At 42.2% G+C, this 27,671-nt stretch overlaps 1 protein-coding gene across 1 annotated transcript in view; it reads right to left on the bottom strand.

Annotated features, from left to right (window-relative positions):
• Window positions 1–520: 520 nt before the first annotated feature.
• Window positions 521–27,671, bottom strand: part of FBXW12 (F-box and WD repeat domain containing 12) — a 44,492-nt gene continuing 17,341 nt past the window's right edge. Inside the window, exons 5-10 of the mRNA XM_068111863.2 lie at window positions 23,116–23,325; window positions 15,779–15,946; window positions 14,801–15,008; window positions 14,428–14,603; window positions 9,418–9,548; window positions 521–1,417 (exon numbers count right to left, since the gene is read on the bottom strand). Of these exons, the coding sequence (XP_067967964.1) occupies window positions 1,318–1,417; window positions 9,418–9,548; window positions 14,428–14,603; window positions 14,801–15,008; window positions 15,779–15,946; window positions 23,116–23,325 (993 nt within the window). The 3' untranslated portion in view covers window positions 521–1,317. The remainder of the gene's footprint in view (window positions 1,418–9,417; window positions 9,549–14,427; window positions 14,604–14,800; window positions 15,009–15,778; window positions 15,947–23,115; window positions 23,326–27,671) is intronic.

Raw genomic sequence — 27,671 nt, 5'->3', positions numbered from 1 at the left:
GTGAGGTGTTTTGAATTACGTGGTGGTGAGGTGTTTTAAATTACTTGGTGGTGAGGTGTTTTGAATTACTTGGTGGTGAGGTATTTTGAATTACGTGGTGGTGAGGTGTTTTGAATTACGTGGTGGTGAGGTGTTTTGAATTACGTGGTGGTGAGGTGTTTTAAATTACTTGGTGGTGAGGTGTTTTGAATTACTTGGTGGTGAGGTATTTTGAATTACGTGGTGGTGAGGTGTTTTGAATTACGTGGTGGTGAGGTGTTTTGAATTACGTGGTGGTGAGGTGTTTTAAATTACTTGGTGGTGAGGTGTTTTGAATTACTTGGTGATGAGGTGTTTTGAATTACGTGGTGGTGAGGTGTTTTGAATTACGTGGTGGTGAGGTGTAATCGTCCCAAACTTCCAGTCTGCACCTACCCCTCCCCTATGTATGTGCTGAGGGGTTCTTTCTTGAAAAAAAACATTCAACCTAAATCTTCAACCTAAATTGCCTATAAAAATGTAATATCACAAACACAACAAATACATTTGTGCAAAGTAATTGTTTGTATTATGATTGGTGAAAATCATGACAACACAGCAACTCAGGTACAGTCATTAGCCTCAGTTAAAATAAGCCCGTTCCTCAGTATCGACGCTTGGTGAGGCGAGCGCAGCGAGCCGAGCCAAGCTAGTATATATATATATATATAACTTTTTTGTGCTCCTTCCTTGTCCATCACACTTTATTCTAAAAGGTTCCTGCAGTTGTACCGTTGCAGCCACGACATTAAAGCTCCAGCTCCTGCTTCTTCCTCTTCCCACCCGGAAAAACGTTCTTTTTAAACAGGCATCTTTATGATTAAACAGACATGAATTTTTGTTCCAAGTAAATCGATTATTACCTTTATAACAGTACCATTTATATTTATTATGCCTCCGCGGCGGGAGGCATTTTGTTTTCAGGTTGTCCATCCGGCTGTGCTTATATTCTATGAATCGGTGTGGGGATAAGTGGCTTTTTGTACATCTTCAGGCCAAAGACAATTGTAGACATCAGTGTACTTTAATAAAAATTACAAGGCCACTAATATACATTTTATAAACACATTATATATGGCAATTGGAACCTGGTTGCCAAGCATAATGACTCATCGGTTAAGACTAGATGGAAATGCTAAACAGGTGGACATGCCAACTTTATAAAGGTGTCATCCAAAACAAAATAGACACCTGTAGCCGAAATGAAGCAAGGTGCTTGCAAAGACAGACATTTTTTGAATTTCCTTTTCTTTTAGAACATTTGTTTTGCTAAAAGTGAGGCTCAGGTTAACTTTATGACTAAATCTGAAAGCTGTAAGCCTTCAATACACCTTTTCCATCCAAGCCTTCAACGACACCCACGATGCTGGAGTAATCACACACCACTTTGGTGAAGGTTCTAGGAGAGATGTTCACAACCAATCATCAATTACAGTTACAAACATTTTCTTACACAAACAAACACGTAAAATGATCGTTGGCATCTGTTGCTTTCGAATAATCTATTCCGACATTCTGGGAAGACAAAGGAAAACTACTCAGTGTAACCTTTGCCCATGAACTGCTTCAGCAGCACCAGCTCTCCCAAGATTGTGGTGCATTTGATGAATTGATTCTATCATTATATGGACCTATTATGTCAGAAAAGGAAAATCTAAATTGTACAACAATCACAAGAAGCAAAGTTTAACTACTGCTGGGAAACAACGCACGGACAGACTTAAGTGAAGCAATGGTTAATCGTAACATCATAGATGGCTCATGCCAGAACAGCACCTGCTGCCAATAACTCTACCTTATCAGGAAGGTTAAAACAAGGATCAAACTCTATCAGCTTATGTGAATAAAACCAAACCAAATGGGGCATAAGCTCAAAAGTAAATATCAACATTTCCTGTTTTCATGAGGATCAGTTGTTTTGATGTTTAAGTAAACATGGTGGTAAATTGACAGGCCTCTTCCTTTATGGTTCAAGGCTTCAATTGAATCATGATTATAAAATGCATTCAAAACCTGCTGGTATCTCATTTGTTATGACTCCTCAGGATATGGGGTAATACCTATCAGCCTATCAGCTTTCTTGTTTTGCATTTTTTTTAAATCAGTTTTGTTTTATTTACAGAGATCAAGGCTCAAGGAAGAGTTCACAACAATGGGGTAGGCAGTTTGGGGCTGGCAGGATAACCTACAGGTAGGCAAGTCACCTCTGAGCTGTCTAACCTGGGTTTGAATCTCAGCCCAGATATAAACTGTCAACCTGATGTTTCGCATGCAACCTGGTGCTTCTGTTAGTGCGTGCGCCATTGGATGGACAGTAAACTGGGCATTGCACCTGCTGGCTTTAGCGGATGGATATCAAATACCCCACGGTATGTTTCGCAAACAGTAGGAAAACGATTATTATTATTTTTACGGCGAGTTGTTATAGGGGGCTATGTTATATGAGGTTGTTTACTAACAACAACCCATAGGGCAAAGCCATCTAGAACAGCGTTTGTCCGTCTGTATGTATGTATGTCCCCTCAAACGTATACCAATCAGAGCTGAGGATCTGGTCACATGACAGGGTGATGTGATTACGTCTGATGTCATTACGGCGGTACGGCAGCTGACTCTCCACACTCCGCCATTTTGAGTTATATGCAGTTCAGGCCGAACATATCGTCGAACCTGTCATACATCACAATCGCCATGCTCTGCCTTTACATTTTTCATTCAGTGTGAAACAAAAACAAACCGATTGTTAAAATGACCATCAAATATCGAAAGCATCGGAGTTATGTCTCTTCCAACAAAACGGTACGTACCCAACCCTTGTGGAGTATAATCTAGATTACAGTAGATCTTTGCTCAGTTCCGTAAGTAAAACTTACCTCACGGATGTCTGGATTCCTCCAAATTTCTTTGTTTAATGTGCTAATCAGCATTAGCGACTGTTTAAAAAGCTAATCATGTGTGTTTGTGGTTTATAATAGTTTACAAGCCCGGCTACGCCGCTGTTAGACTTTTGGTCTGTTTTTGTTTGAACACAGAATCGAGGCTCGTGTAAGAGCTAACACAATTAAACATGAAAACATGCACGGACACATACAACATATAATAAAGGGAGTGGGAGACAAGAGGGGGAGAGAGAGGAAAGCATACAAGCACAACAGCAGTAGAGAACAGGGACGTTGGTAGATCTGTGGAAGGGAGAGGGCTTGGGGGGGGGGGGGGGGAGAGGAGAGGGGCTGGGGGGGGGGGAGAGGAGAGGGGCTAGGGGGGAGGGGGGCAGGAGGGAGCGGGTGGGGTACACAGTATAAAGCAAATGCATACTACAGACTTGGCATTTAATATGGAATTTTTTTTTTGTGGGGGTGAACTTACTTTTCAAGATGACTTAGAACCAAAAGTTCATTAAAATTATGTTGAAATTATTCTAGATTGTGTTAATGTGACCTTTAAAAGAAACAAAAACCACATTTGACATTTTGAAGTAAATAAATTGATCCTTGAAAGTGATATAAACTGACATCGAACTCAATTCACGGACAGTACTGCGTTAAACTTCTGTACGTTTTCCAGAAGTATCTGTTTATTTTGCACATTAGCCAAAAAAATTTCAACAAAAACAAAAGTTAAATTATGACTGGGATTACGGACAGTAAAATTACAGTTCAGTACTTCGTGTAACCCCCACGAGCATTCAGGAGAGCACGTACACGTCGAGGCATGCTGTTCACGAGATTTGCCAAGGTTTGGACAGGAATCACTTGCCATGCAGTGAAAATAGCCTGCTGCAATTCACGCACAGAGGTCGGCTGCTGGTCCAAGTTGTCGATTTGACCCGTTAATTCTGCCCACAAGTTCTCTATTGGATTCATATCCGGGGACATGGCAGGCCACTCCATATGCTCGACACCACGGTCAGCAAGAAAATGTTGGATCATGCGAGCACGATGAGGCCGTGCATTGTCATCTTGGAAGACAAAGTTTCCTCGAAAGGCTGCACGAGCAAATGGAAGCAATGTTTCTTCCAGAATGGCCCTGTACTTGAACTGGTTCAGGTTTCCATTCAGAACAACCAGGTCAGTTTTGCCCCCTGCATGAAAAGCAGCCCAAACGGTCACCCCACCACCTCCAGCTTGGACTCTTGGCACAATACAATCTTCGTTGTAGGCTTCATGCACTTGTCTGCGCACTCGGGTGCGGCCATCTTGACGTTAGACCAGAAATCCAGACTCGTCACTGAAGGTCACGTGATTCCAGTGTCCTGGCTGCCATTGACGGTGCTCTCTGGCCCACTGCAATCGACGCTGACGGTGTTGTCTGGTCAGGCGTGGCTTTCTCAGGGGACGCCCTGCACGATAGCCTGCTTGAACCAGTCGTTGTTTCACTAGCCTTCTGGATACAGGCACATTTGTCAGTTGCTGCCACTCAGCCCGAAGCCGATTAGCTGACTTGGTACGGCCATTGCAGACTAACCGGTGCAGCTGGCGATCATCTCTCCTTGTGGTTCTGCGGGGACGTCCTGGCCTCGGTATTGGAGTAGGGACACCCCTCTGAGCATGTCGTTTCAGGATCTTTGACACCTGACCTTGAGTGATGCCATACTGCCGAGCAATAGCACGCTGTTTCATGCCAGAATTTCGTAAAGCCACCACTCCATGACAAACAGCATTGTCGACTTGACGGACCATCTCCAGAGGAAGCGGCAATAACTTTTGTAGACGTGCATCAGTTGTTTTCCACTAATACAGAACGCAACAACCCTTATATACACGATTGTGAAGCCAATCGTCAAATGTACCTGTCCTCACATTTTGTCACGCCTCCTGTGATATTATCCTGTTATTGACTTCTTGCTGCGAAAGACAATCAGTGACATGGTTCCTTTAACAAAGAAATCACCGAAGCGTAAAAGAAACTCACCAGATTGATATACTGAGTTCAGAAAGTAAACCCAAGTCAAGAAAAAAAAATATTCCATATTAAATGCCAAGCCTGTACGTGGAATTTCAGGAAAGAAGTAGGAGATTGAAAGTCGGACAAGGAGGGTATAATTGGACAATGAATTACAGGTAGGCAACATAAATAAAAGACATGTGGACATGACAAGAACAATTAACATTCTGGGACAATGACAAACAGGGGCAGGAAAGCTGGAGAGGAAGGCAAATAAAGAACAAGAGACCAGGAATAGGAAGAGAGCATGTCAAGGGATGGCTCAGCATCTTAAAGAAGTAGAGGGAAGACATGTGACATGATTGCACAATCAGAAGATGAGGGAAACAGTGAGCTTGGATTTGGGAAGGACAACGAGGTATGGATTGCTGGGTGAGTGAGTGTGATCCTGGTGCGGCTCAAGAGGGATGAATGGTTAAGAGGGAATGTCTGGCAAGACTAGATATGAGGCAGTAGACAATGACTAGGCCACCAAACTATCTGTGGTGGGAGAGGAGCAAGGCCGTGCCCCCAGCCTCCTGGCAAGTCACTCAAATTCCATCAAGGCATTGGATTTCCATGCTTTCAAGAGAACGTGGTGAGCCGTGGTATCACCAGCTCGCAGGAAAGAACCATACTGTGGAGGAAGGCCTTTTATACTGTTGGAAGCTGAGAGAAGCCATATAAATGAAAATTGTGTAAATAAATCCAAGACACCTCTCTACCTGGAGGTATGTATGCATGTACGAGTATGTATGTATGTACAGGTGGTGGACAAAAAAAATGGAAGCACCAACAATGTTACTTAGTGTTGGGCCACCACATGGCGGCATGGATACGATGTGGCATTGAGCCAACAAGGAACTGGCACTGTTTGTTCTGCAAGAATGCAGCACGAATTTTTCCACAAGGAAGCCCTCCAATTCACCTCGGTTTGATGGAGGTGGAAACCGCTGTCTTAAACGCATCTCCAGACAATCCCACAAATCCTCTATGGGATTGAGGTCTGGCTATTGATTGAGGTCCTCACTCTCCTCAAACCACCCGGTGACAACACATGCACTGAAGCATTGTTATCCTGAAAGACGCCCCTTCCAGCAGGGAAAAAATGCTGCATCACGGGATGCAGATGATCACTCAGGATGGTAACGTAGAGCGCTACATACATCAACCCTGCCTTCCAATGGATGAGCGGACCCAGGCCATGGCAGGAAAACAGTACATGCCCCACACCATTATGGAACCACCAGAACATTTTCCTGTTGCAACGAGGCACTCGGAGCTGTAGCCAGAAGGACGACTCCTCAGATCAGATCATATTCCTCCACCACTGGATCTGCAAACGGGCATTGCCAGGTGTTATAAGCAGTTTGTGCATAGAAACCGGGCAATGGTATCCTGCCCTGTGAAGTTCCCTTCTGACCCGTTTTGGAATATACAGGTTGCTCACGGCCCACGTTGAACTCCGTATATAGTTTGTCCCCCATTGCTCTCCTGTTTCGCCTCACAGTCCGGACTTATGCCCATGCATCACACTTGTCAGGTGTGCGCTTCGCCCACTGTTGCCCTTTGATGATGACATCTTTCCTTGTTTTCCCCACGCTGACATCACCTTTGAGACAACTCCTTGTGACATATTAGCAATTTCCACAGCCTCTGTCACTACTCCGTTATCCCCACGGGCTGCAGACATCCAAAAATGGTACAAAGGGGGAGCATCCCAACTATCCTAACATTTCTCAAAACACTTTCTTGGGAGAGGTTTAGATTACACAGAACTGAGAAGACACAGATGTGACGTTAGGCCACTGGCCTGTAGCAGAGAACAATACTTTATTGAGCTCCGGAAAAAGCCTTCTAGACTCAGCATATCTGATTTTTAAAGAAAGGACTTGGATCGACAGAGGACTTGGATCCGCGTCACACGCACAGACCAGATCGACGTCTGAATGCGGTGAGAATTGTTGAAAAGAAACGAAACCGCGAGCGAAGCACGAATCCTGCGCGAGTCAAAATGGCTAACGACCCGGTCTCGTGGCGCACGGCACGGCGATGATTCTTTCCTGAATCGACCGCAAGACCTGACATGCAGGTTGACTGGTCACAGCGACGACAACTCCGTTGTAGGAATTCCTCTCCCGGAAACCCAAAGTTCGCTAGTGACTCGGCTCGCCAACGTTCGCTTCAGAACCCGGAGCAACTCGGCTTTCTTCTCCAACTCCTTTTTGCGCCGCTTCTGGCTTTGAAGAAGCTTTGAAGGACAGCTTTGAAGAATCTTTTGAAGGACCACATCTTTGTGGATGGCTTTGAAGGACAGCTTTGCTACATAGTTGGCCCAGGTAAAAGTTATAGCTGATGACAAGGCCTAGAAGTTCATGACACTGAACCTCTTCCTGTGGAGGACCAAGGAGATAGATAGGAGGGTTCGTTTGACCATTCTTCTCGAGTGATAGTGTGAGACTGAGACAATTCCCAGGATGGAAGGACATGTTATATTTGTAAACCGGTGTCTAATGATTTTCAGATTATCATCGCGAGATGCAGTTCCTGTCTACCTAGCAGAGGGAATGGGGTACTGTCTGACACAGTGCAAAATCATCAAAATCATCATCTGCAAAAAGGAAGAGAGGTTTTCCAGAGCATTAGATAGTTTATTTACTGTATATAGACTGGGCCCAAAGCATTACCATGTGGAACTCCCGCCTACACTCAGAAAGGGGAGGACAGGGTTCCATTGATGATATGTTGACTGTGAGTGGAGGAAGTCAGAGATGCAGAAATGAAAGCAGCCTTCTATGCTACAGGTAGAGGGCTTGGCAAGCAAAGCAAGATGCGAGACTGCATTAAATGCCTGAGATATATCCAGAGAGATGGTCCTAACCTCCTGCTTGATATTAAGGGCCTCTAACCACTGCTGAGAGAGAGAATACACACTTCTTGTAAAACATGGGCATTGATGCCATCTGGGCCTGTCGCCGAAGCAGGGTCGAGGTCGGACGGAAGTTTCCCTACCTTCTCAGGTGAGGACACAGATGGGGACAGAAAACGATGGGTTGCGATAACGAGGTTTGGATGCAAAGACAGTTAAACAACAATTTATACCCAATCATACTAAAATACGCCATTTCTGTCTGTCTGTCTGATGAATTTTTGACGCCAATACATTCCGTCCTTACTTATCCAATCTCGACCAAACTTGACAGAATGACGAAGGGTTACATAATGAAGGTTGTAGCGCATTCATTTGCCCCCCTCCACAAGGGGTTTTTCTTCCCCCGAGCAAGTTTCCCTGCCATTACTGTCAATGGGGTTGCACGTTGAGGTGTATATAAATGTTAAATTAGCTTTATCGTGGCGTATTTCCAAAGAAGATTTATCGTGGCGTTTTTCCAGACACTTTTAATAACAACATTAATGATAATCGCATATTGTTAATGTTATTACAAAACAATATTAATACTAATAATGTCCCACTTCCCCAAGACGTTTTTCCTGCAGTGATGACGTGTTTAAATAGCTTATCGTTATAATGGCGTTTCTGTGGGAGCAACGGCTTCTACAGGAAGTAAAAATCTTATAAACTACAAACACGTATGCTTAGCTTTTTAAACAGTCGCTAATGCTCTTTATAACACTAAATGAAGAAATTTGGAGGAATCCCGACATCCGTGAAGTAAGGTTTACTTACAGAACTGAACGAAGATCTACTGGACTGTATATAACCCACAAATGTTGGGTTAATAACATGGCCCTTTCTGCCGCTACCGTGGCATTTTTCGTAGCAAACTTTTGAAACTCGCTCCTGCTGTTTCATACAAAACTGAAAGGGAGAAGCTCGGCTTGTGCTCCTTTACCAAGCAGCTAGCTAGCGCATGCCAAGCTAGCCGTTCCTTAATGGTTTTGAATGGAGTGCTTGCTCAAATGCTTAAACTACTTGGCGATCTCTTCACAAGAAACTTGGTAAATGAACACACACCCAATGTTGTTGAGACCCGCCCATAGATTGACTGTAATCTATATACCCCAAAGAGGAATGACCCTTCCTGCCCCTCCCGGAGTCTGCAGGTGTAGCAGTACTGTGAAATATGTCAATTTGGTCAGATGTATTGAAATTATTTTGGCAGGACCTTTTCGGAACATCGTTGTTGATCTACCAAGTTGGATTCGAGTTGGATTTGTTGTACTTTAATAAATAATTAAAGCAATGACTACTCCAGCCTAACATGAACACTAATAGATGTTTTGTGTGAATGAGTTGGGTGCTTGGAACCAACTTCATCAGCAGAGAATATTCGCACTTCACTTGCGTCCCACTTGCAATGACCAACATGAAACAGTAGGTCTTTTTTAAATCTTTTAGACAATATTTACATTCTTCCCTTGTTATGGAAGAACAGCAATAACGACTGGAAACATTTGTTATTGAGAACCCTGCAATAGTTGTCATATTCAGGGTATTTAATCAAATTCACTCACCGAAACATCGTTTTTGACCCGCCAAGCAATGAGTAGCAGCTGCTCAATGTTGCAGGGCCTTCTGGGACTTGATCCCATGTGTATACATGTAATGAAAGATCTTCTGCACACGTGGCAACACGTATACAATCCTGGTGTGATGGGAGAGGGGTGCAGATTAAGAATTAGTGTTGCCTAGCAGTACGAGTACATAACAAATGTGGCTGATACATACAGACTTGGCATTTAATATGGAATTTTTTTTTTTTCTTGACTTGGGTTTACTTTCTTAACTCAGTATATCAATCTGGTGAGTTTCTTTTACACTTCGGTGATTTATTTGTGAAAAGAACCATGTCACTGATTGTCTGTCGCAGCAAGAAGTCAACAACAGGATTATAGCACAGGTGGCGTGGCAAAATGTACGGACAGGTGCATTTGATGATTGGCTTCACAGTCGGGTATACAAGGGTTGTTGCGTTCTGTATTAGTGGAAAACAACTGCTGCATGACTCCAAAAGTTATTGCAGCTTCCTCTGGAGATGGTCCGTCAACTCGACAATGCTGTTTGTCATGGAGTGGTGGCTTTACGAAATTACGGCATGAAACAGCGTGCTATTGCTCGGCAGTATGGCATCACTCAAGGTGAGGTGTCAAAGATCCTGAAACAAAATGCTCAGAGGGGTGTACCTACTCCAATACTGAGGCCAGGACGTCCCCGCAGAACCACAAGGAGGGATGATCGCCAGCTGCACCGGTTAGTCCGCAATGGCCGTACCAAGTCAGCTAATCGGCTTCGGGCTGAGTGGCAGCAACTGAGAAATGTGCCTGTATCCAGATGGCTAGTCAACCAACGACTGGTTCAAGCAGGCTATCGTGTCAGGCGTCCCCTGAGAAAGCCACGCCTGACCAGATAACACCGCCAGCACCGGTTGCAGTGGGCAAGAGAGCACAGTCAATGGCAGCCAGGACACTGGAATCACGTGATCTTCAGTGACGAGTCTAGATTTCTGGTCTATCGTCAAGATGGCCGTGTCCGAGTGCGCAGACAAGTGCATGAAGCCTACAAAAAAGATTGTATCGTGCCAAGAGTCCAAGCTGGAGGTGGTGGGGTGACAGTTTGGGCTGCTTTTCATGCAGGGGGCAAAACTGACCTGGTTGTTCTGAATGGAAACCTGAACCAGTTCAAGTACAGGGCCATTCTGGAAGAAACATTGCTTCCATTTGCTCGTGCAGCCTTTCAAGGAAATTTTGTCTTCCAAGATGACAATGCACGGCCTCATCGTGCGCGCATGATCCAACACTTTTTGCTGACCGTGGTGTAGAGCATATGGAGTGGTCTGCCATGTCCCCGGATATGAATCCGATAGAGAACTTGTGGGCAGAATTAACGCGTCAAATCGACCACTTGGACCAGCAGCCGCCCTCTGTGCATGAATTGCAGCAGGCTATTGTCACTGCATGGCAAGCGATTCCTGTCCAAACCTTGGCAAATCTCGTGAACAGCATGCCTCAACGTGTACGTGCCCTCCTGAATGCTCTTGGGGGTTACACGAAGTACTGAACTGTAATTTTACTGTCCGTAATCCCAGTCGTAATTTAAGTTTTGTTTTTGTTAAAAATAATTTTGGCTAATGTGCAAAATAAAGAGCTACTTCTGGAAAACGCACAAAAGTTTAACACAGTACTGTCCATGAATTGAGTTCGATATCAGTTTACATCACTTTCAAGGATCAATTTATTTGTTTCGAAATGTCAAATGTGGATTTTGTTCCTTTTAAAGGTCACATTAACAAAATCTAGAATAATTTCAACATAATTCCAATGAACTTTTGGGGTCTAAGTCATCTTGAAAAGAAAGTTCACCCCCCCAAAAAAATATTCCATATTAAATGCCAAGTCTGTATATTGTTTCTTTCCTTTTTTAATATCATCTTCCACCAAATATTGGAGTGCTATCCTGATAATAAAAAAAACTTTTCAAGTCCCAAGCGAGCTTTGTGATTAAAGTGAGATTTGCATTTGATTTGAAACCTTTTTAATGCGACTTTCCACTTAACTTAAGTTTAAAAGAGCAAAATTTGTATTGCCCAGGCCCTTAAACCTTGAGGCTCAGATCTAAAAAACTGCAACTTGAGTAAGTCACACCCAACAGGATGAATACGACATTTTACAATTTCTGTAAATATCTGCTGGTAATTTTTTAAAATGAATGGCAGGTGCATGGAACGTGGGGAATGAATGTAGCAATCATGGTCATCAAATGAAATGGTATGTGATAAAGCATTGTTGGGTTTATAAACCCGCCTGGGAGTGGAGGGGACGGGGGTGGGGGGGGCGGTAAAGGATAGGTCTTTGATTAGTTTAAGCTTTAAGGCTTTAGCGCTGTATGTGTATTCACATGTCAATTTGGTTACATAGGGAAAGGTGTATGCTGCATGTGTGAGAAGTGTTATGATTTATGGGAGCGAGACATGGGTAATGAACGTAGAGCAGCAACGAAGGCTGGAAAGAGTGGAAATGCGAATGGTTCGGTGGATGTGTGGAGTATCGTTGAGAGAGAGGAAGACAAATGATGAATTGCGAAAGATGATGGGAATAGAGCCTGTGATTGATGCTGTGAAGAGGAACAGGTTGAGATGGTTTAGTCATGTGTTGAGTAAGGATGAAAGTAACTGGTTGAGAAGAGTGATGGAAATGAATGTAGAAGGAAGTCGAGGATGGGGAAGACCGAGAAAGACTTGGCTGAAGATGGTGGAAGAAGAAATGCGGGCAAGGGGGTTAACAAGGAGAGATGCAGAAAATAGGGCAAAATGGAGAAGATTGTCATGGGGACCGCAAGGCTAACCCCCGCTCTAGCAGGGAAATGGCCTTAAAATGCATGTTGTTGTTGTTTTGTTGTGTATTCGCATATTTTTTTATGGTTTATGTTCACTGGACTAAAGGACGTGTTAGGGTAAAATTGTCTGGTGTGCCCCTGCTGGATGGATGGGCTGAGTCATTTTAGGCTAGTTAGGGTGGGATGGTCTTGTCCTGTGTCTTTAGACTTTGACTGGGCAGGACATGTGCGATAGGGCGACGAGCTGGGCATCCCCCACATCAACATAGCTGACTTGCAGGTCACTCCATACGTCGTGGTACACACCCCACCTTTCCTCCACACCACAGAGGAAGGTGGAGAGGATGGAAGAAGATCCGGCTATCAAGTGGGGGTGGACCTTTCAGCAGGTCTGCCCTTGTGTGGTGGCTGCTTGGCAGCCACAGCAGTGATTGGGTCAAGATTGGCTCTGAAGAAGGTGGGAGGGGGGAGGGTGGGGATGCTAAAAGTCCGAGGCACTGCCACCACACACATCTCTATGACTTTTTTGCCGTCTCTTGACACAGGTAAGCTACACTCCCAAGTCGCTTTGTTGAACTTTACCACACCTCCTGAATGCTGTCATTCTGGGACGAGCTGCCAGCCTTAAGTTATCTCATCCAATTCAGTGTGCATGACCTTGTGGTCCCTTAGATGAGATTTAGTTTCATGTACTAATTACTATGCAATAATGCTAATTGTGTTTATTGTGTCATCAATTTCATCCAAAGTTCTATTACCATATGTCCCATGTACGTTTGCAAGCAAATTATTTCTTTAAGTAAGTTTCCGTGTGTGTGTCTGATTTCCACCATCTTTCCTGCGTTAACCAACTCCGTTAATTGAAAATCTTTGGAGGGAAAGAAATTAATTATGCAATCAATTTTGTTTGGCTAATCATACGTGTCTAAACACACGCGGAACATAGATGTGTCACACAACTGCTTGGGTGGAAAGTCATCAAAATTTATCCTTGAGCCGGCTTTGCGTGTGATATTAATTCCCGGAACGTCTGCTTCCCAAATCGTATCGCTCGTGGTTCTGGGAGGAGCCGTACATTCAATAATACAATCCAACGGAATTATTTAATGAAAGTGTGCAAATTTTCTTTCTTGGCCTGGCTATGATAAAATTAACTCTTCGATGCAATCGTCAAAAATCCTACATAAACGCAGCCATTGGGTCTCCTTTCACGGAGGACCAACGGATGTATGTATTCGAGTCATGTTTTTATTTTATTTTTTATAGATTTTTTTCCCTTTCATATCCTTTTTCAATCCACGTCGATGCTCATGGATGTATATTTGCTCATAAAATGTGAATCATTGATCCTATTAGTTGGAAGAATCCCATACAAGTCGTGAATCTTTTATTTATATTTTTGCAAATTTTTTTTGTCTTTGTTTTTTAAACTTTTTTTTCTCTAAAAAGTTGAGGCTCATGGAGGAGTATTTGCTCAAAAAATATGATTCACTAATCCTTTTATTTAAAATGTATATGTCCACAACTGTCAAAAATCCTACACCTATGCAGCCATTGGACCTCGGAGGCCCCACAAATGTATTCGTGTAAAGTTTTTAAATTTTCATATTTTTGTCACTGAATCATTTGTAACCAAGTTATAGGAGCATATAATGAGGCTCATATCAAGAAAATAATGATATAACATAGTAGTATAACAACATTTATGCGGGGCCTCGAAGGCCCCAGGCCTGCATTAGTGTCGGATTTTCGGGTTATAAGTGAAGAATGAAGATTTTCCCACGAGCCTGAATAATTTTTTAATTTATTTATGTCACTGAATTTTGTGTAACAACATGAACGTCGGTGAAAATGAGGCTCATTCCCCCCCAAAAAAAGTACAGCATAGTTTTTGCAACAAAAAAAACCTTGTGGGTCTCCGAGGCCCAATCATTGCATCCAAGGGTTAAAAATACAACACAATGAAAAAGTAACAAAAAAAATCAAAAACTTTCCAGATTGATTATTCATATCAAACGATCGTAAACATATTTGATTGATATTGGCATGTAGTCAGAAAAAAACATCCATGAAAAAAATTAAGCAATTTGGAGGGAAAAAGAGCAGACCGTCACTAATTGATGAATATCGGGCACATCCGGCACATCTGACTAAAGGGAAGCTCCACCTACGGGCTGGGATTACATACGTACCACATGGATGTCAGTGATGGGCTCTCGGTGGTGTGTGAAGGTGGACAGGGCCTTCCCAAATACATTCCACATTTGTAGAGTGCTCCTGGACGTTGTGAAAATGACCGACTCTCCCCAACAGCTGAGGAGTCCCGGAGGGAAGCTGTTCAATGGTGTAATGTTTCCTACAGCTGCCACTGCAAGACAACGTCACATGGGTAACTTGCAGCTCATGTTTTCAAGTCGTCAAACTAAATAGGTCACAAATACCTCTATCTTTTGGATGATTTAAACACTCTGCAAGTAGAAAATTTAAATTTAGAGCATATATTATCATTCCACAATATCAAAACAATACCTGAAATTTAGAAAACTCAAAATTATTGGAACAGACCATTTATATTTGTATGGTATTTATCCTTCTTCAGCTGTAGGTCCCATATGTGGACGCTTTGCTCGATGCCATCACGAAACAATGCCGCAAGTCGTGCAGGCCTTAATGGCAGCCAGCATGCAGCAAGGAACGACTCTACGGGCAAGGGCAGCTTCACTGCTTCTCGGGGATCTTCCGGGGGGTGAAGTACTTGCTCAGTGGGATAAATCTGAAATGAATAACAATTAATTTCAGTAAAACTTCAGCAAGGCAAAGCAGGGGTGTGGGTAGGAGGGCAAAACCGAATAAACTAGAACGGCACTCAGTAGAGAGCATACCTCCGCCTGGTTGGTCATATCATTCAATGGTGAAGAATTACTTAGAAAATTCTACTAGCTGGATCCGGATCCGGATCTTCACCAAAATCGAATCGAATCGTCCTTGTCAGACACCCAACCTGCCCACCAAGTTTCGTCCAAATCAATCTATAAATTTTTGAGATATCCCGCTATGTATCGTTTTTGGCCCTATCTCCCAATGGTGAAGAATCACTTAAAAAATTAAATAATTCTCATATCGGAATCCAGATTTAGATCTTCACCAAAATCGAATAGAATCGTCCTTGTCAGACACACAACCTGTCCACCAAGTTTCATCCAAATACGTCCACAACTTTTTGAGATATCCTGCTACGTATCATTTTTGGCCCTATCGCCCAATGGTGAAGAATCACTTTAAAATTCTAGTAGCCGGATCCGAATCCGGATTTTCACCAAAATCTAATCATTTCGTCCTTGTCACATATGCTACATCTTTGCCAAATTTCGTCCGAATCCGTCGACAAGTTTTTTGAAATATTTTGTTCACAAACGGACAGACAAACGGACAGACAGGGGTGAAAACATAACCTCCATCCACCTTTGGTGGCGGAGGTAATAAGTAATAACCATAAGTAAAAGCTGTCCTCTTAGTGTTTAAAACCATGAAAACTCTGTGTACCATGAGTGAAGATCCAGAACGATCTTCTTTGGAAGCTAAGGAAATGAGAGTCTTGTCAGAAGAGAGGCCAATATGGTCAATGCGAACGTCTGAAAACACTGTCGCTGAGTGTTTTATTTCAAGATCAGGCAACGACAGTACATGGAGATGGCCCATCCAGTCTCCAACCTGCACATGACAAGGTACACAAGGGATCAACCTCAGCTGGACTTTGCTCACAACATTCAGAAGCTATTTGGTTGTGCTAATGTTGCTCATTTATTAATTTGTCCTCAATTTGTGAAGCAAGGAGACCGAAGACCATCACTCAAAAGTAGCCGTGTGCAAATATTACATGCATGTGCAAGGGTTTATGTTTACACTATTCCTCGAGAACATGGTTTCAGACGTAATGTCGTCATCAAGACTTCATGTCGTCATCGACACAAGAAATTGCGCACATTACCAAAGACAATAAAACATCTATGAAGAATCTCGTTACATTACACAGAGTTGTTAATGTATGGAATTCGCTTCCTGGGAGAGCAGTTGTAACAGAAACAGTGGATAGGTTTAAATTAGAATATGATGGGCATCTTGAAGCAATGGGAATACAGAGTTACAGGGATGTGGGCATAAATGGTAAGTACACTGTGACTGGATGGTTGTGATGCATGTCCATGCTGTGCGGATATGATATTTAGATGTTCCAATTGTTATAAGTAGAGGTCTTGTTAAAGGTAGGGTCGTGACCAAAAATATTGTCACCCTTGCACCTTTTTCAAATAACTCGCAATTTTCTCGAAAAATAGGTTGAAATTGACAAAAGTATTTGGTCTCCACAATTCCTTATTTCACTGTTAATATTAGAAAACCTTTGTTTTTGATTCAGAACTTAATATATCCTTTTAAATAAGAAAATAAAAATAAATGGCATTGACAAAATTATTTACAGCCTCGACTTAATATTTGGTAGCACAGACTTTGGACAAAATAGCTGCAGTCAAGCGCTTCCTATAGCCATGAATGAGCTTCCTGCACTTCTACTAGCAGTTTGTCCCACTCTTCTTGTGCAAACTGCTCCAGTTCTCCCAGATTTGAAGGGTGCCTTCTCCCAACTGCTGTTTTCAGATCTCCCCACAGGTGTTCAATGGGATTTAGATCTGGACTAATTGCTGGCCACTTCAGAACAGTCCAGCGTTTTCTCTTGAACCATTCCTGGTGCTTTTTTAAGTGTGTTTGGGGTCATTGTCCTGCTGCAAGACCCATGGCCTTCGACGGAGACCCAGCTTTCTGACACTGGGTTGAACATTGCGCTCCAAAATGCCTTGGTAATCTCCTGATTTCATGATGCCATGCACACATTCAAGGTATCCAGTGCCAGAGGCAGCACAAAAACCCCAAAACATCACTGAACCTCCTCCATGTTTGACTGTAGGGAAGGTGTTCTTTTCTTTGAAGGCTTCATTTTGTATTCTGTAAACATAGAGATGATGTGCTTTACCAAAAAGCTCCAATTTGGTCTCATCTGTCCACAGGACATTCTCCCAGAAGGATTTTGGCTTGTTCAGGTGTGTTTTGGCAAACTCCAGTCAGGCTTTCTTACGTCTCTCTCTCAGCAGTGGGGTGATCCTGGGTCTCCTACCATAGAACCCCCTTTCATTGAGTTGGTGACGGGTAGTGCGAGTTGAAACTGTAGTACCTTGCGTCTGAAATTCAGCTTGAATCTGTTTGGCAGTTGATCGAAGTGATTTCTCCACCATTCGAACAATCCTTCGCTGCAATCTTCCATCCAGTGTTCTCTTGCGGCCACGTCTAGGGAGGTTGGCTACAGTGCATGGGCCTTAAACTTCCTGATAACATTGCGTACGGTGGACACAGGAACATCAAGGTCTCTGGAGATGGACTTGTAGCCTTGAGATTGTCCATGCTTGGTGATTTTTATATTGCAGGCACCTGCCTGCAACTCACCATAGGTGAGTTCAATTCCAAAGTAAAGGAGAATCACCTGCTTGAAATCAAATTATTTCTAACAACTTCTGAAAGGTGCCAATAATATTGTCCGGGCCATTTTAGGATTTCTGTGTGGAATAAGCTAAGATTCAGTAATTTTTTCAGCTTTTTTTGTTTTATTCAACTGCAAACCAAATAAATACAAATGTGGATACCAAAATATTTATAGACTTCAACAATTTTCTGGAAGAAATGGTGCATTATTTAAACAAAGTGCAAGGGTGCCAATAGTTTTGGCCACGACTGTATATGTGTAATCTGTGCAATATAACTCACACCCAACTCCAACCACTCCCACCACCAACTTTTTATAAACTAAAAACAATTTCACAGAAAAACTAGAAGGTAGAGTTTGACGCGAATGTGTCAATGGATATGCCTCCGCCCACGTTTGATGTCAACGCACTTTTACGTTTGATCTCACATAAAGGTCACATGAAAAATTAAACATCCCTTGAGACAGTATGAGAGAAGGAGAGGCACAGGGAGAGAGAGAAATGAAAAGACAGATAAATAATAGAGAGTGATTGGTTTTGATTGGTTCATAAGTTATTACAGGTACACAGATTTTCAATTCAAGGGTACTTGACATTAGGCCTTTGACCTTTTGAACTCAAAATGTAATCAGTTCATCTTTGTGTTACAGTCTACAGTTCTGCCAAGGTTGGTCAAATTCCCTTTAGCGGTTCACAAGTTATCATAGCAACGAAAACCTGCCACTTTCAAATAAAGGTTACATGACCTTTGACCCTTTGAACCCCAGATGTAATCAATTCATCATTGCATCATGATACACATTTTAAACAAGTTTGGTAAAAATCGGTAATGGAAATCTGCCTCGTTCAGCTAAAGGTCACATGACCTTTCATCCCAAATCGTAACAGTTCATCTTTGCATCAAAGTACATATGTGTACCAATTTGGTCAAAATCCCTTTAGTGGTTCACAAGTTACCGTGGTAACTAAAATCTGCTACTTTCCACTAAAGGTCGCATGACCTTTGACCCTTTATACCCAAAATCTTACGAGTTCATGTTTGCATTATAATACAAACTAGAATGGCACTCTGTAGTGCGCACACCTCCGCCAGGCTGAACAGTTTATGTTTTGTATCCCACTGAAAGGCCGGATCTGGATTTGGACCTGAACGAATCTAATCGGCGTGTTCTTATAACCTCCCCAACTCCTCCAACAAGTTTTGTCTGAATCCGTCTGCAACGTTTTGAAATATCGGGCGATATTATATGTCGTTTTTGGCGCTATCTCTCAATTGTGAAGAATTACTTTAATTATTGTATCTGGATCCAAATTTTCACCAAAATCTAATCAATTGGTCCTTGTCAACCACCCAATCTGTCCACCAAGTTTCATCTGAATCCATCCATAGCTTTTTGAGATATCCTACTCACAAACAGATAAACAAACAAGAAAGATGTCGTGCATAGCACAATACTTGTGCAATCCAAATAAACAATAGCTGCCATGGAAACAGCAATTTGGTAATTTCAAAAATTTGACCTATCAGGTGTTTTACATGATTGAATGTTTTGCATAACAAATTTGGTTGATACATTTTCCAAATTACGGCCCAGTAGATGTTTTACATGTTTCGGATGGCATTGACCTTGACCTTTGACTAAGTTTCACCAAATGTTCCTCACATATACTACACATACGTGCAAATAAGCTTTGGAAGTTTCAATTCGATATCTTGAAAATTACTGAAGTAGGGTAACAAAAAATTCATATAAAGTCCCATTTCATTATAATGGGGGTGAAATTGTTGTCATGGAAACCGTTGGCATGTCATAAAGGCTAAATTGATCGTTATGATCTTTAGTGAACCAGGTATGTGACCCAATACGCAAATCCTGTTCAAATTTCAAGTTAATAGGATGCAAATTGATGATTTTATGTGACCATGACTTTTGACCCTTTAAGCTTTTGACTTCAAAAACAGGAGGCTTCCAACTTGTCACAACCACAAAAAAGAGGGTGAAGTTTTGTGAAGATCAGAGTAAAATGTGACCTGCAGGCGATTGACATATAAACAGACAGCCAAACAGACAGACAGACTGAGAAACAGACAGACAAACAGACAGACCGACAACCAGACAGACCGACAAACAGACAGATATACCGACAAACAGACAGATATAACGACAAACAGACAGATATACCGACAAACAGACAGACAGACCGACAAACAGACAGACAGACCAAAAAACAGGCAGACAGACCGACAAACAAACAGACAGACCGACAAACAAACAGACGGACCGACAAACAAACAGACGGACCGACAAACAAACAGACAGACCGACAAACAGACAGACCGACAAACAGACAGATATACCGACAAACAGACAGATATACCGACAAACAGACAGATATACCGACAAACAGACAGATATACCGACAAACAGACAGATATACCGACAAACAGACAGACAGACCGACAATCAAACAGACAGACCGACAAACAAACAGACAGACCGACAAACAAACAGACAGACCGACAAACAGATATACCGACAAACAGACAGACAGACCTACAAACAGACAGACAGACGGACAGACCAAAAAACAGGCAGACAGACCGACAAACAAACAGACGGACCGACAAACAGACGGACCGACAAACAAACAGACGGACCGACAAACAAGCAGACAGACCGACAAACAAGCAGACAGACCGACAAACAGACAGACCGACAAACAGACAGATATACCGACAGACAGACAGACCGACAAACAGATAGACTGACTGACAAACAGACAGACAGACAAACAGACAGACAGACAAACAGACAGATATACCGACAAACAGACAGACAGACCGACAAACAGACAGACAGACTGACAAACAGACAGACAAACAGACAGACAGACTGACAAACAGACAGACAGATAGACAGACCAAACAACAAACAGACAGACAGACCGACCGACAAACAGACAGACCAACAGACAAACAGACAAACTAGTTTGGGGGGCAACCCCCCGTAGATCCCCAAAGGGGCAGATTTTTTTTAATGCCGTGAACAAACTTTCGCACAGCCAGGGTGGTGAAGGTTGTGGTCAAGTTTCATAAAATCGTGTGTGTAGTTTCAGAAAAGAAAGCAAATACCTATTTTGGGGGTCAAACCTGGACTCACTTTGACCCCCCGTAGACCCTCTTAGACTTCGATTTTCTTAGTGCCATGAACAAACATCGGTACATCACGGGTGGTGAAGATTGTGGTGAAGTTTCATCTAAATAGTGTGTGTAGTTTCAGAGGAAAAAGCAAATTCCTATTTCGGGGGATCAAACCTCGATCCACTTTGACCCCCGGTAAACCCCTTTAGGCCCCGATTTTTTTAAATGACGTGAACAAATTTTAGTCACAACACAACAAGTATCATTTGTGCCAAATTTGGTCACAATCCCATCAGCGGTTTCGGAGAAGACGTTTCAAGTGTTTACGGAGTGACGGACTGACAACGCGCTATCACATAAGCTCCCAGGAACTTCGTTCCAGGGGAGCGAAAAATCAGAACATCTCGATATCCCATAAGCACAATAGACTCACAGATCACATGACCCAACGAATTGCAGTAAAAAACATATTTGTATGTTGAAAAATAAAATAAAAACCATGGCGTGTCTTGGACTATCGTGAGTATTTTTGAACAGCTTTTGTACATTGTGTATATATGGTGGATGGGAGGAGGGCAAGTGAGGGTGAGGAAAGGTGGAGCTCATGGTCGGGGAGGATTGGTCAAATTTCCAAGTGAGGATGGGAAAGGTGGAGCTCATGGTAGGGGAGGATTGGTGAAAATATCCAAGTGAGGGTGAGGAAAGTTGGAGCTCATGGTTGGGGAGGATTGGTCAAATTTCCAAGTGAGGATGGGAAAGGTGGAGCTCATGGTTGGGGAGGATTGGTCAAATTTCCAAGTGAGGATGGGAAAGGTGGAGCTCATGGTAGGGGAGGATTGGTCAAAATTTCCAAGTGAGGATGGGAAAGGTGGAGCTCATGGTAGGGGAGGATTGGTGAAAATATCCAAGTGAGGGTGAGGAAAGTTGGAGCTCATGGTTGGGGAGGATTGGTCAAATTTCCAAGTGAGGATGGGAAAGTTGGAGCTCATGGTTGGGGAGGATTGGTCAAATTTCCAAGTGAGGATGGGAAAGGTGGAGCTCATGGTAGGGGAGGATTGGTCAAAATTTCCAAGTGAGGATGGGAAAGGTGGAGCTCATGGTCGGGGCGGATTGGTGAAAATATCCAAGTGAGGGTGAGGAAAGTTGGAGCTCATGGTAGGGGAGGATTGGTGAAAATTTCCAAGTGAGGGTGAGGAAAGTTGGAGCTCATGGTTGGGGAGGATTGGTCAAATTTCCAAGTGAGGATGGGAAAGGTGGAGCTCATGGTAGGGGAGGATTGGTGAAATTTCCAAGTGAGGATGGGAAAGGTGGAGCTCATGGTAGGGGAGGATTGGTGAAAATATCCAAGTGAGGGTGAGGAAAGTTGGAGCTCATGGTAGGGGAGGATTGGTCAAAATTCCAAGTGAGGATGGGAAAGGTGGAGCTCATGGTAGGGGAGGATTGGTCCAAATTTCCAAGTGAGGATGGGAAAGGTGGAGCTCATGGTAGGGGAGGATTGGTGAAGTCTCCAAGTGAGGATGGGAAAGGTGGAGCTCATGGTAGGGGAGGATTGGTCAAAATTTCCAAGTGAGGATGGGAAAGGTGGAGCTCATGGTCGGGGAGGATTGGTCAAATTTCCAAGTGAGGATGGGAAAGGTGGAGCTCATGGTAGGGGAGGATTGGTCAAATTTCCAAGTGAGGATGGGAAAGGTGGAGCTCATGGTAGGGGAGGATTGGTCAAATTTTCCAAGTGAGGATCGGAAAGGTGGAGCTCATGGTAGGGGAGGATTGGTGAAGTCTCCAAGTGAGGATGGGAAAGGTGGAGCTCATGGTAGGGGAGGATTGGTCAAATTTCCAAGTGAGGATGGGAAAGGTGGAGCTCATGGTAGGGAAGGATTGGTCAAAATTTCCAAGTGAGGATGGGAAATGTGGAGCTCATGGTCGGGGAGGATTGGTCAAATTTCCAAGTGAGGATGGGAAAGGTGGAGCTCATGGTTGGGGAGGATTGGTCAAAATTCCAAGTGAGGATGGGAAAGGTGGAGCTCATGGTAGGGGAGGATTGGTCAAATTTTCCGCAATATTTCTGCACGGGTTAAATAGATGGCCCCTTCTCCTCCGTTTCTGTTTGATCAGTCAGCACTTTGAAACCCCACTTGCTGCTCCAACGTTGTTGCTCAAATGTGATATTTAAATGTGTTCATATGAGTTGAACTTCATGTAACATTTACCAAAATGGACCTGAATTTGTCTTCAATTGACATCATCGATGCCACTCCAGGGTTTGGTTTCAACTGGGACGCCATGCACTGTCCATTTTCTGCTGACCACAACGATACATGGCCACTGCGGCTTCCACTCGCCAAAAGACACAGTGACGGCACTGAGACTACCGCAGTGAGCTCTGCGGCCTGTTCAGGGCTTCTCCATAAACATGTGCCCTGGAATAGGAGGAAAGCAGTCACATAAGAAGCAAACAATCCGCTCGGTATTTATTCAGCATCTCTGTTTTCACATTATTTATTGCCACTTGTGATTCCATGAACTCTGTCTCCTTCAGTCTGAGCTTTTTTTGTCATCCAGCCAATCCCCATCCATGACAATAAGTTGTTCATTGCAAAGAGAATATACCCTCAATATTCACTCATAAGAACCTCATACCCTCAACCCTCATAAGAACCCTGGTGTTGAGGTAGCGGCTAGGGTGCCGGCTTAGGATCCTAGGATCCTGGGTTCGAATCCCGGTCGATTGCTGAATTAACGCCAGGGGGGTTGACTCAGCCTGTCATCCTTCCGAGGTCGGCTAATTGAGTACCAGTTCACTGGTAATTCCCTGTTTGTCGTTAAAGGCGGCAAAAAGGGTTGGCGTCAGGAAGGGCATCCGGCCATAAAACATTGCTTCAAAAAGGGGACCGAAAAACAACAACAACCACGGTCCCCGAAAAAGGCCAACCCCCGCTTGCGGGGAAAAATGGCCTGTAAAGGTGGTTATTTTTTATTTATTATATTCACTATTTAATAAAAGTTACTGTTGTGTAAAGGAAAACACGTCATTCCATTCGAAAAGAAAAAGTGAAATAAATCAGCACAAATTGAAAGAGTGCGCTTTGAGGGTTAGAAAATGCAAATGCAGGGTTTTGATCCAAAATTATACTCATAATGTTTGCAGTATTGATTTAGACTCGTAATGTTTAGCCGATGTCTCGGCCCAGGCCTAGATCTAAAATTATACTCATAATGTTTGCAGTATTGATTTACACTCGCAATGTTTAGCCTAGATCTAAGCCCAGGCCTAGATATAAAATTATACTCATAATGTTTGCAGTATTGATTTAGACTCGTAATGTTTAGCCGAGATCTAAGCCCAGGCCTAGATATAAAATTATACTCATAATGTTTGCAGTATTGATTTAGACTCGTAATGTTTAGCCGAGATCTAAGCCCAGGCCTAGATCTAAAATTAGACTCATAATGTTTGCAGTATTGATTTAGACTCGTAATGTTTAGCCGATGTCTCGGCCCAGGCCTAGATATAAAATTATACTCATAATGTTTGCAGTATTGATTTAGACTCGTAATGTTTAGCCTACATATAAGCCCAGGCCTAGATCTAAAATTATACTCATAATGTTTGCAGTATTGATTTAGACTCGTAATGTTTATCCGATGTCTCGGCCCAGGCCTCGATCTAAAATTATACTCATAATGTTTGCAGTATTGATTTAGACTCGTAATGTTTAGCCGATGTCTCGGCCCAGGCCTAGATCTAAAATTATACTCATAATGTTTGCAGTATTGATTTAGACTCGTAATGTTTAGCCTAGATCTAAGCCCAGGCCTAGATCTACAATTATACTCATAATGTTTGCAGTATTGATTTAGACTCGTAATGTTTAGCCTACATATAAGCCCAGGCCTAGATATAAAATTATACTCATAATGTTTGCAGTATTGATTTAGACTCGTAATGTTTAGCCGATGTCTCGGCCCAGGCCTAGATCTAAAATTATACTCATAATGTTTGCAGTATTGATTTAGACTCGTAATGTTTAGCCTAGATCTAAGCCCAGGCCTAGATCTACAATTATACTCATAATGTTTGCAGTATTGATTTAGACTCGTAATGTTTAGCCGATGTCTCGGCCCAGGCCTAGATCTAAAATTATACTCATAATGTTTGCAGTATTGATTTAGACTCGTAATGTTTAGCCTAGATCTAAGCCCAGGCCTAGATCTACAATTATACTCATAATGTTTGCAGTATTGATTTAGACTCGTAATGTTTAGCCTAGATCTAAGCCCAGGCCTAGATCTAAAATTATACTCATAATGTTTGCAGTATTGATTTAGACTTGTAATGTTTAGCCAAGATCTAAGCCCAGGCCTAGATCTAAAATTATACTCATAATGTTTGCAGTATTGATTTAGACTCGTAATGTTTAGCCGAGATCTAAGCAGAGGCCTAGATCTAAAATTATACTCATAATGTTTGCAGTATTGATTTAGACTCGTAATGTTTAGCCTAGATCTAAGCCCAGGCCTAGATCTAAAATTATACTCATAATGTTTGCAGTATTGATTTAGACTCGTAATGTTTAGCCTACATATAAGCCCAGGCCTAGATATAAAATTATACTCATAATGTTTGCAGTATTGATTTAGACTCGTAATGTTTAGCCTAGATCTAAGCCCAGGCCTAGATCTAAAATTATACTCATAATGTTTGCAGTATTGATTTAGACTCGTAATGTTTAGCCTACATATAAGCCCAGGCCTAGATCTAAAATTATACTCATAATGTTTGCAGTATTGATTTAGACTCGTAATGTTTAGCCTAGATCTAAGCCCAGGCCTAGATCTACAATTATACTCATAATGTTTGCAGTATTGATTTAGACTCGTAATGTTTAGCCTACATATAAGCCCAGGCCTAGATATAAAATTATACTCATAATGTTTGCAGTATTGATTTAGACTCGTAATGTTTATCCGATGTCTCGGCCCAGGCCTAGATCTAAAATTATACTCATAATGTTTGCAGTATTGATTTAGACTCGTAATGTTTAGCCGATGTCTCGGCCCAGGCCTAGATCTAAAATTATACTCATAATGTTTGCAGTATTGATTTAGACTCGTAATGTTTAGCCTAGATCTAAGCCCAGGCCTAGATCTACAATTATACTCATAATGTTTGCAGTATTGATTTAGACTCGTAATGTTTAGCCTAGATCTAAGCCCAGGCCTAGATCTAAAATTATACTCATAATGTTTGCAGTATTGATTTAGACTCGTAATGTTTAGCCGAGATCTAAGCCCAGGCCTAGATATAAAATTATACTCATAATGTTTGCAGTATTGATTTAGACTCGTAATGTTTAGCCGAGATCTAAGCCCAGGCCTAGATCTAAAATTAGACTCATAATGTTTGCAGTATTGATTTAGACTCGTAATGTTTAGCCGATGTCTCGGCCCAGGCCTAGATATAAAATTATACTCATAATGTTTGCAGTATTGATTTAGACTCGTAATGTTTAGCCTACATATAAGCCCAGGCCTAGATCTAAAATTATACTCATAATGTTTGCAGTATTGATTTAGACTCGTAATGTTTATCCGATGTCTCGGCCCAGGCCTCGATCTAAAATTATACTCATAATGTTTGCAGTATTGATTTAGACTCGTAATGTTTAGCCGATGTCTCGGCCCAGGCCTAGATCTAAAATTATACTCATAATGTTTGCAGTATTGATTTAGACTCGTAATGTTTAGCCTAGATCTAAGCCCAGGCCTAGATCTACAATTATACTCATAATGTTTGCAGTATTGATTTAGACTCGTAATGTTTAGCCTACATATAAGCCCAGGCCTAGATATCAAATTATACTCATAATGTTTGCAGTATTGATTTAGACTCGTAATGTTTAGCCGATGTCTCGGCCCAGGCCTAGATCTAAAATTATACTCATAATGTTTGCAGTATTGATTTAGACTCGTAATGTTTAGCCTAGATCTAAGCCCAGGCCTAGATCTACAATTATACTCATAATGTTTGCAGTATTGATTTAGACTCGTAATGTTTAGCCGATGTCTCGGCCCAGGCCTAGATCTAAAATTATACTCATAATGTTTGCAGTATTGATTTAGACTCGTAATGTTTAGCCTAGATCTAAGCCCAGGCCTAGATCTACAATTATACTCATAATGTTTGCAGTATTGATTTAGACTCGTAATGTTTAGCCTAGATCTAAGCCCAGGCCTAGATCTAAAATTATACTCATAATGTTTGCAGTATTGATTTAGACTTGTAATGTTTAGCCAAGATCTAAGCCCAGGCCTAGATCTAAAATTATACTCATAATGTTTGCAGTATTGATTTAGACTCGTAATGTTTAGCCGAGATCTAAGCAGAGGCCTAGATCTAAAATTATACTCATAATGTTTGCAGTATTGATTTAGACTCGTAATGTTTAGCCTAGATCTAAGCCCAGGCCTAGATCTAAAATTATACTCATAATGTTTGCAGTATTGATTTAGACTCGTAATGTTTAGCCTACATATAAGCCCAGGCCTAGATATAAAATTATACTCATAATGTTTGCAGTATTGATTTAGACTCGTAATGTTTAGCCTAGATCTAAGCCCAGGCCTAGATCTAAAATTATACTCATAATGTTTGCAGTATTGATTTAGACTCGTAATGTTTAGCCTACATATAAGCCCAGGCCTAGATCTAAAATTATACTCATAATGTTTGCAGTATTGATTTAGACTCGTAATGTTTAGCCTA

The sequence above is a fragment of the Myxine glutinosa genome, chromosome 4, assembly GCF_964187855.1.
Source record: "Myxine glutinosa chromosome 4, kmMyxGlut1.1, whole genome shotgun sequence".
NCBI lineage: Eukaryota > Metazoa > Chordata > Myxini > Myxiniformes > Myxinidae > Myxine > Myxine glutinosa.
Note: the sequence above shows the minus strand (reverse complement) of the source record. Positions and strands in the feature narration are given on the sequence as shown.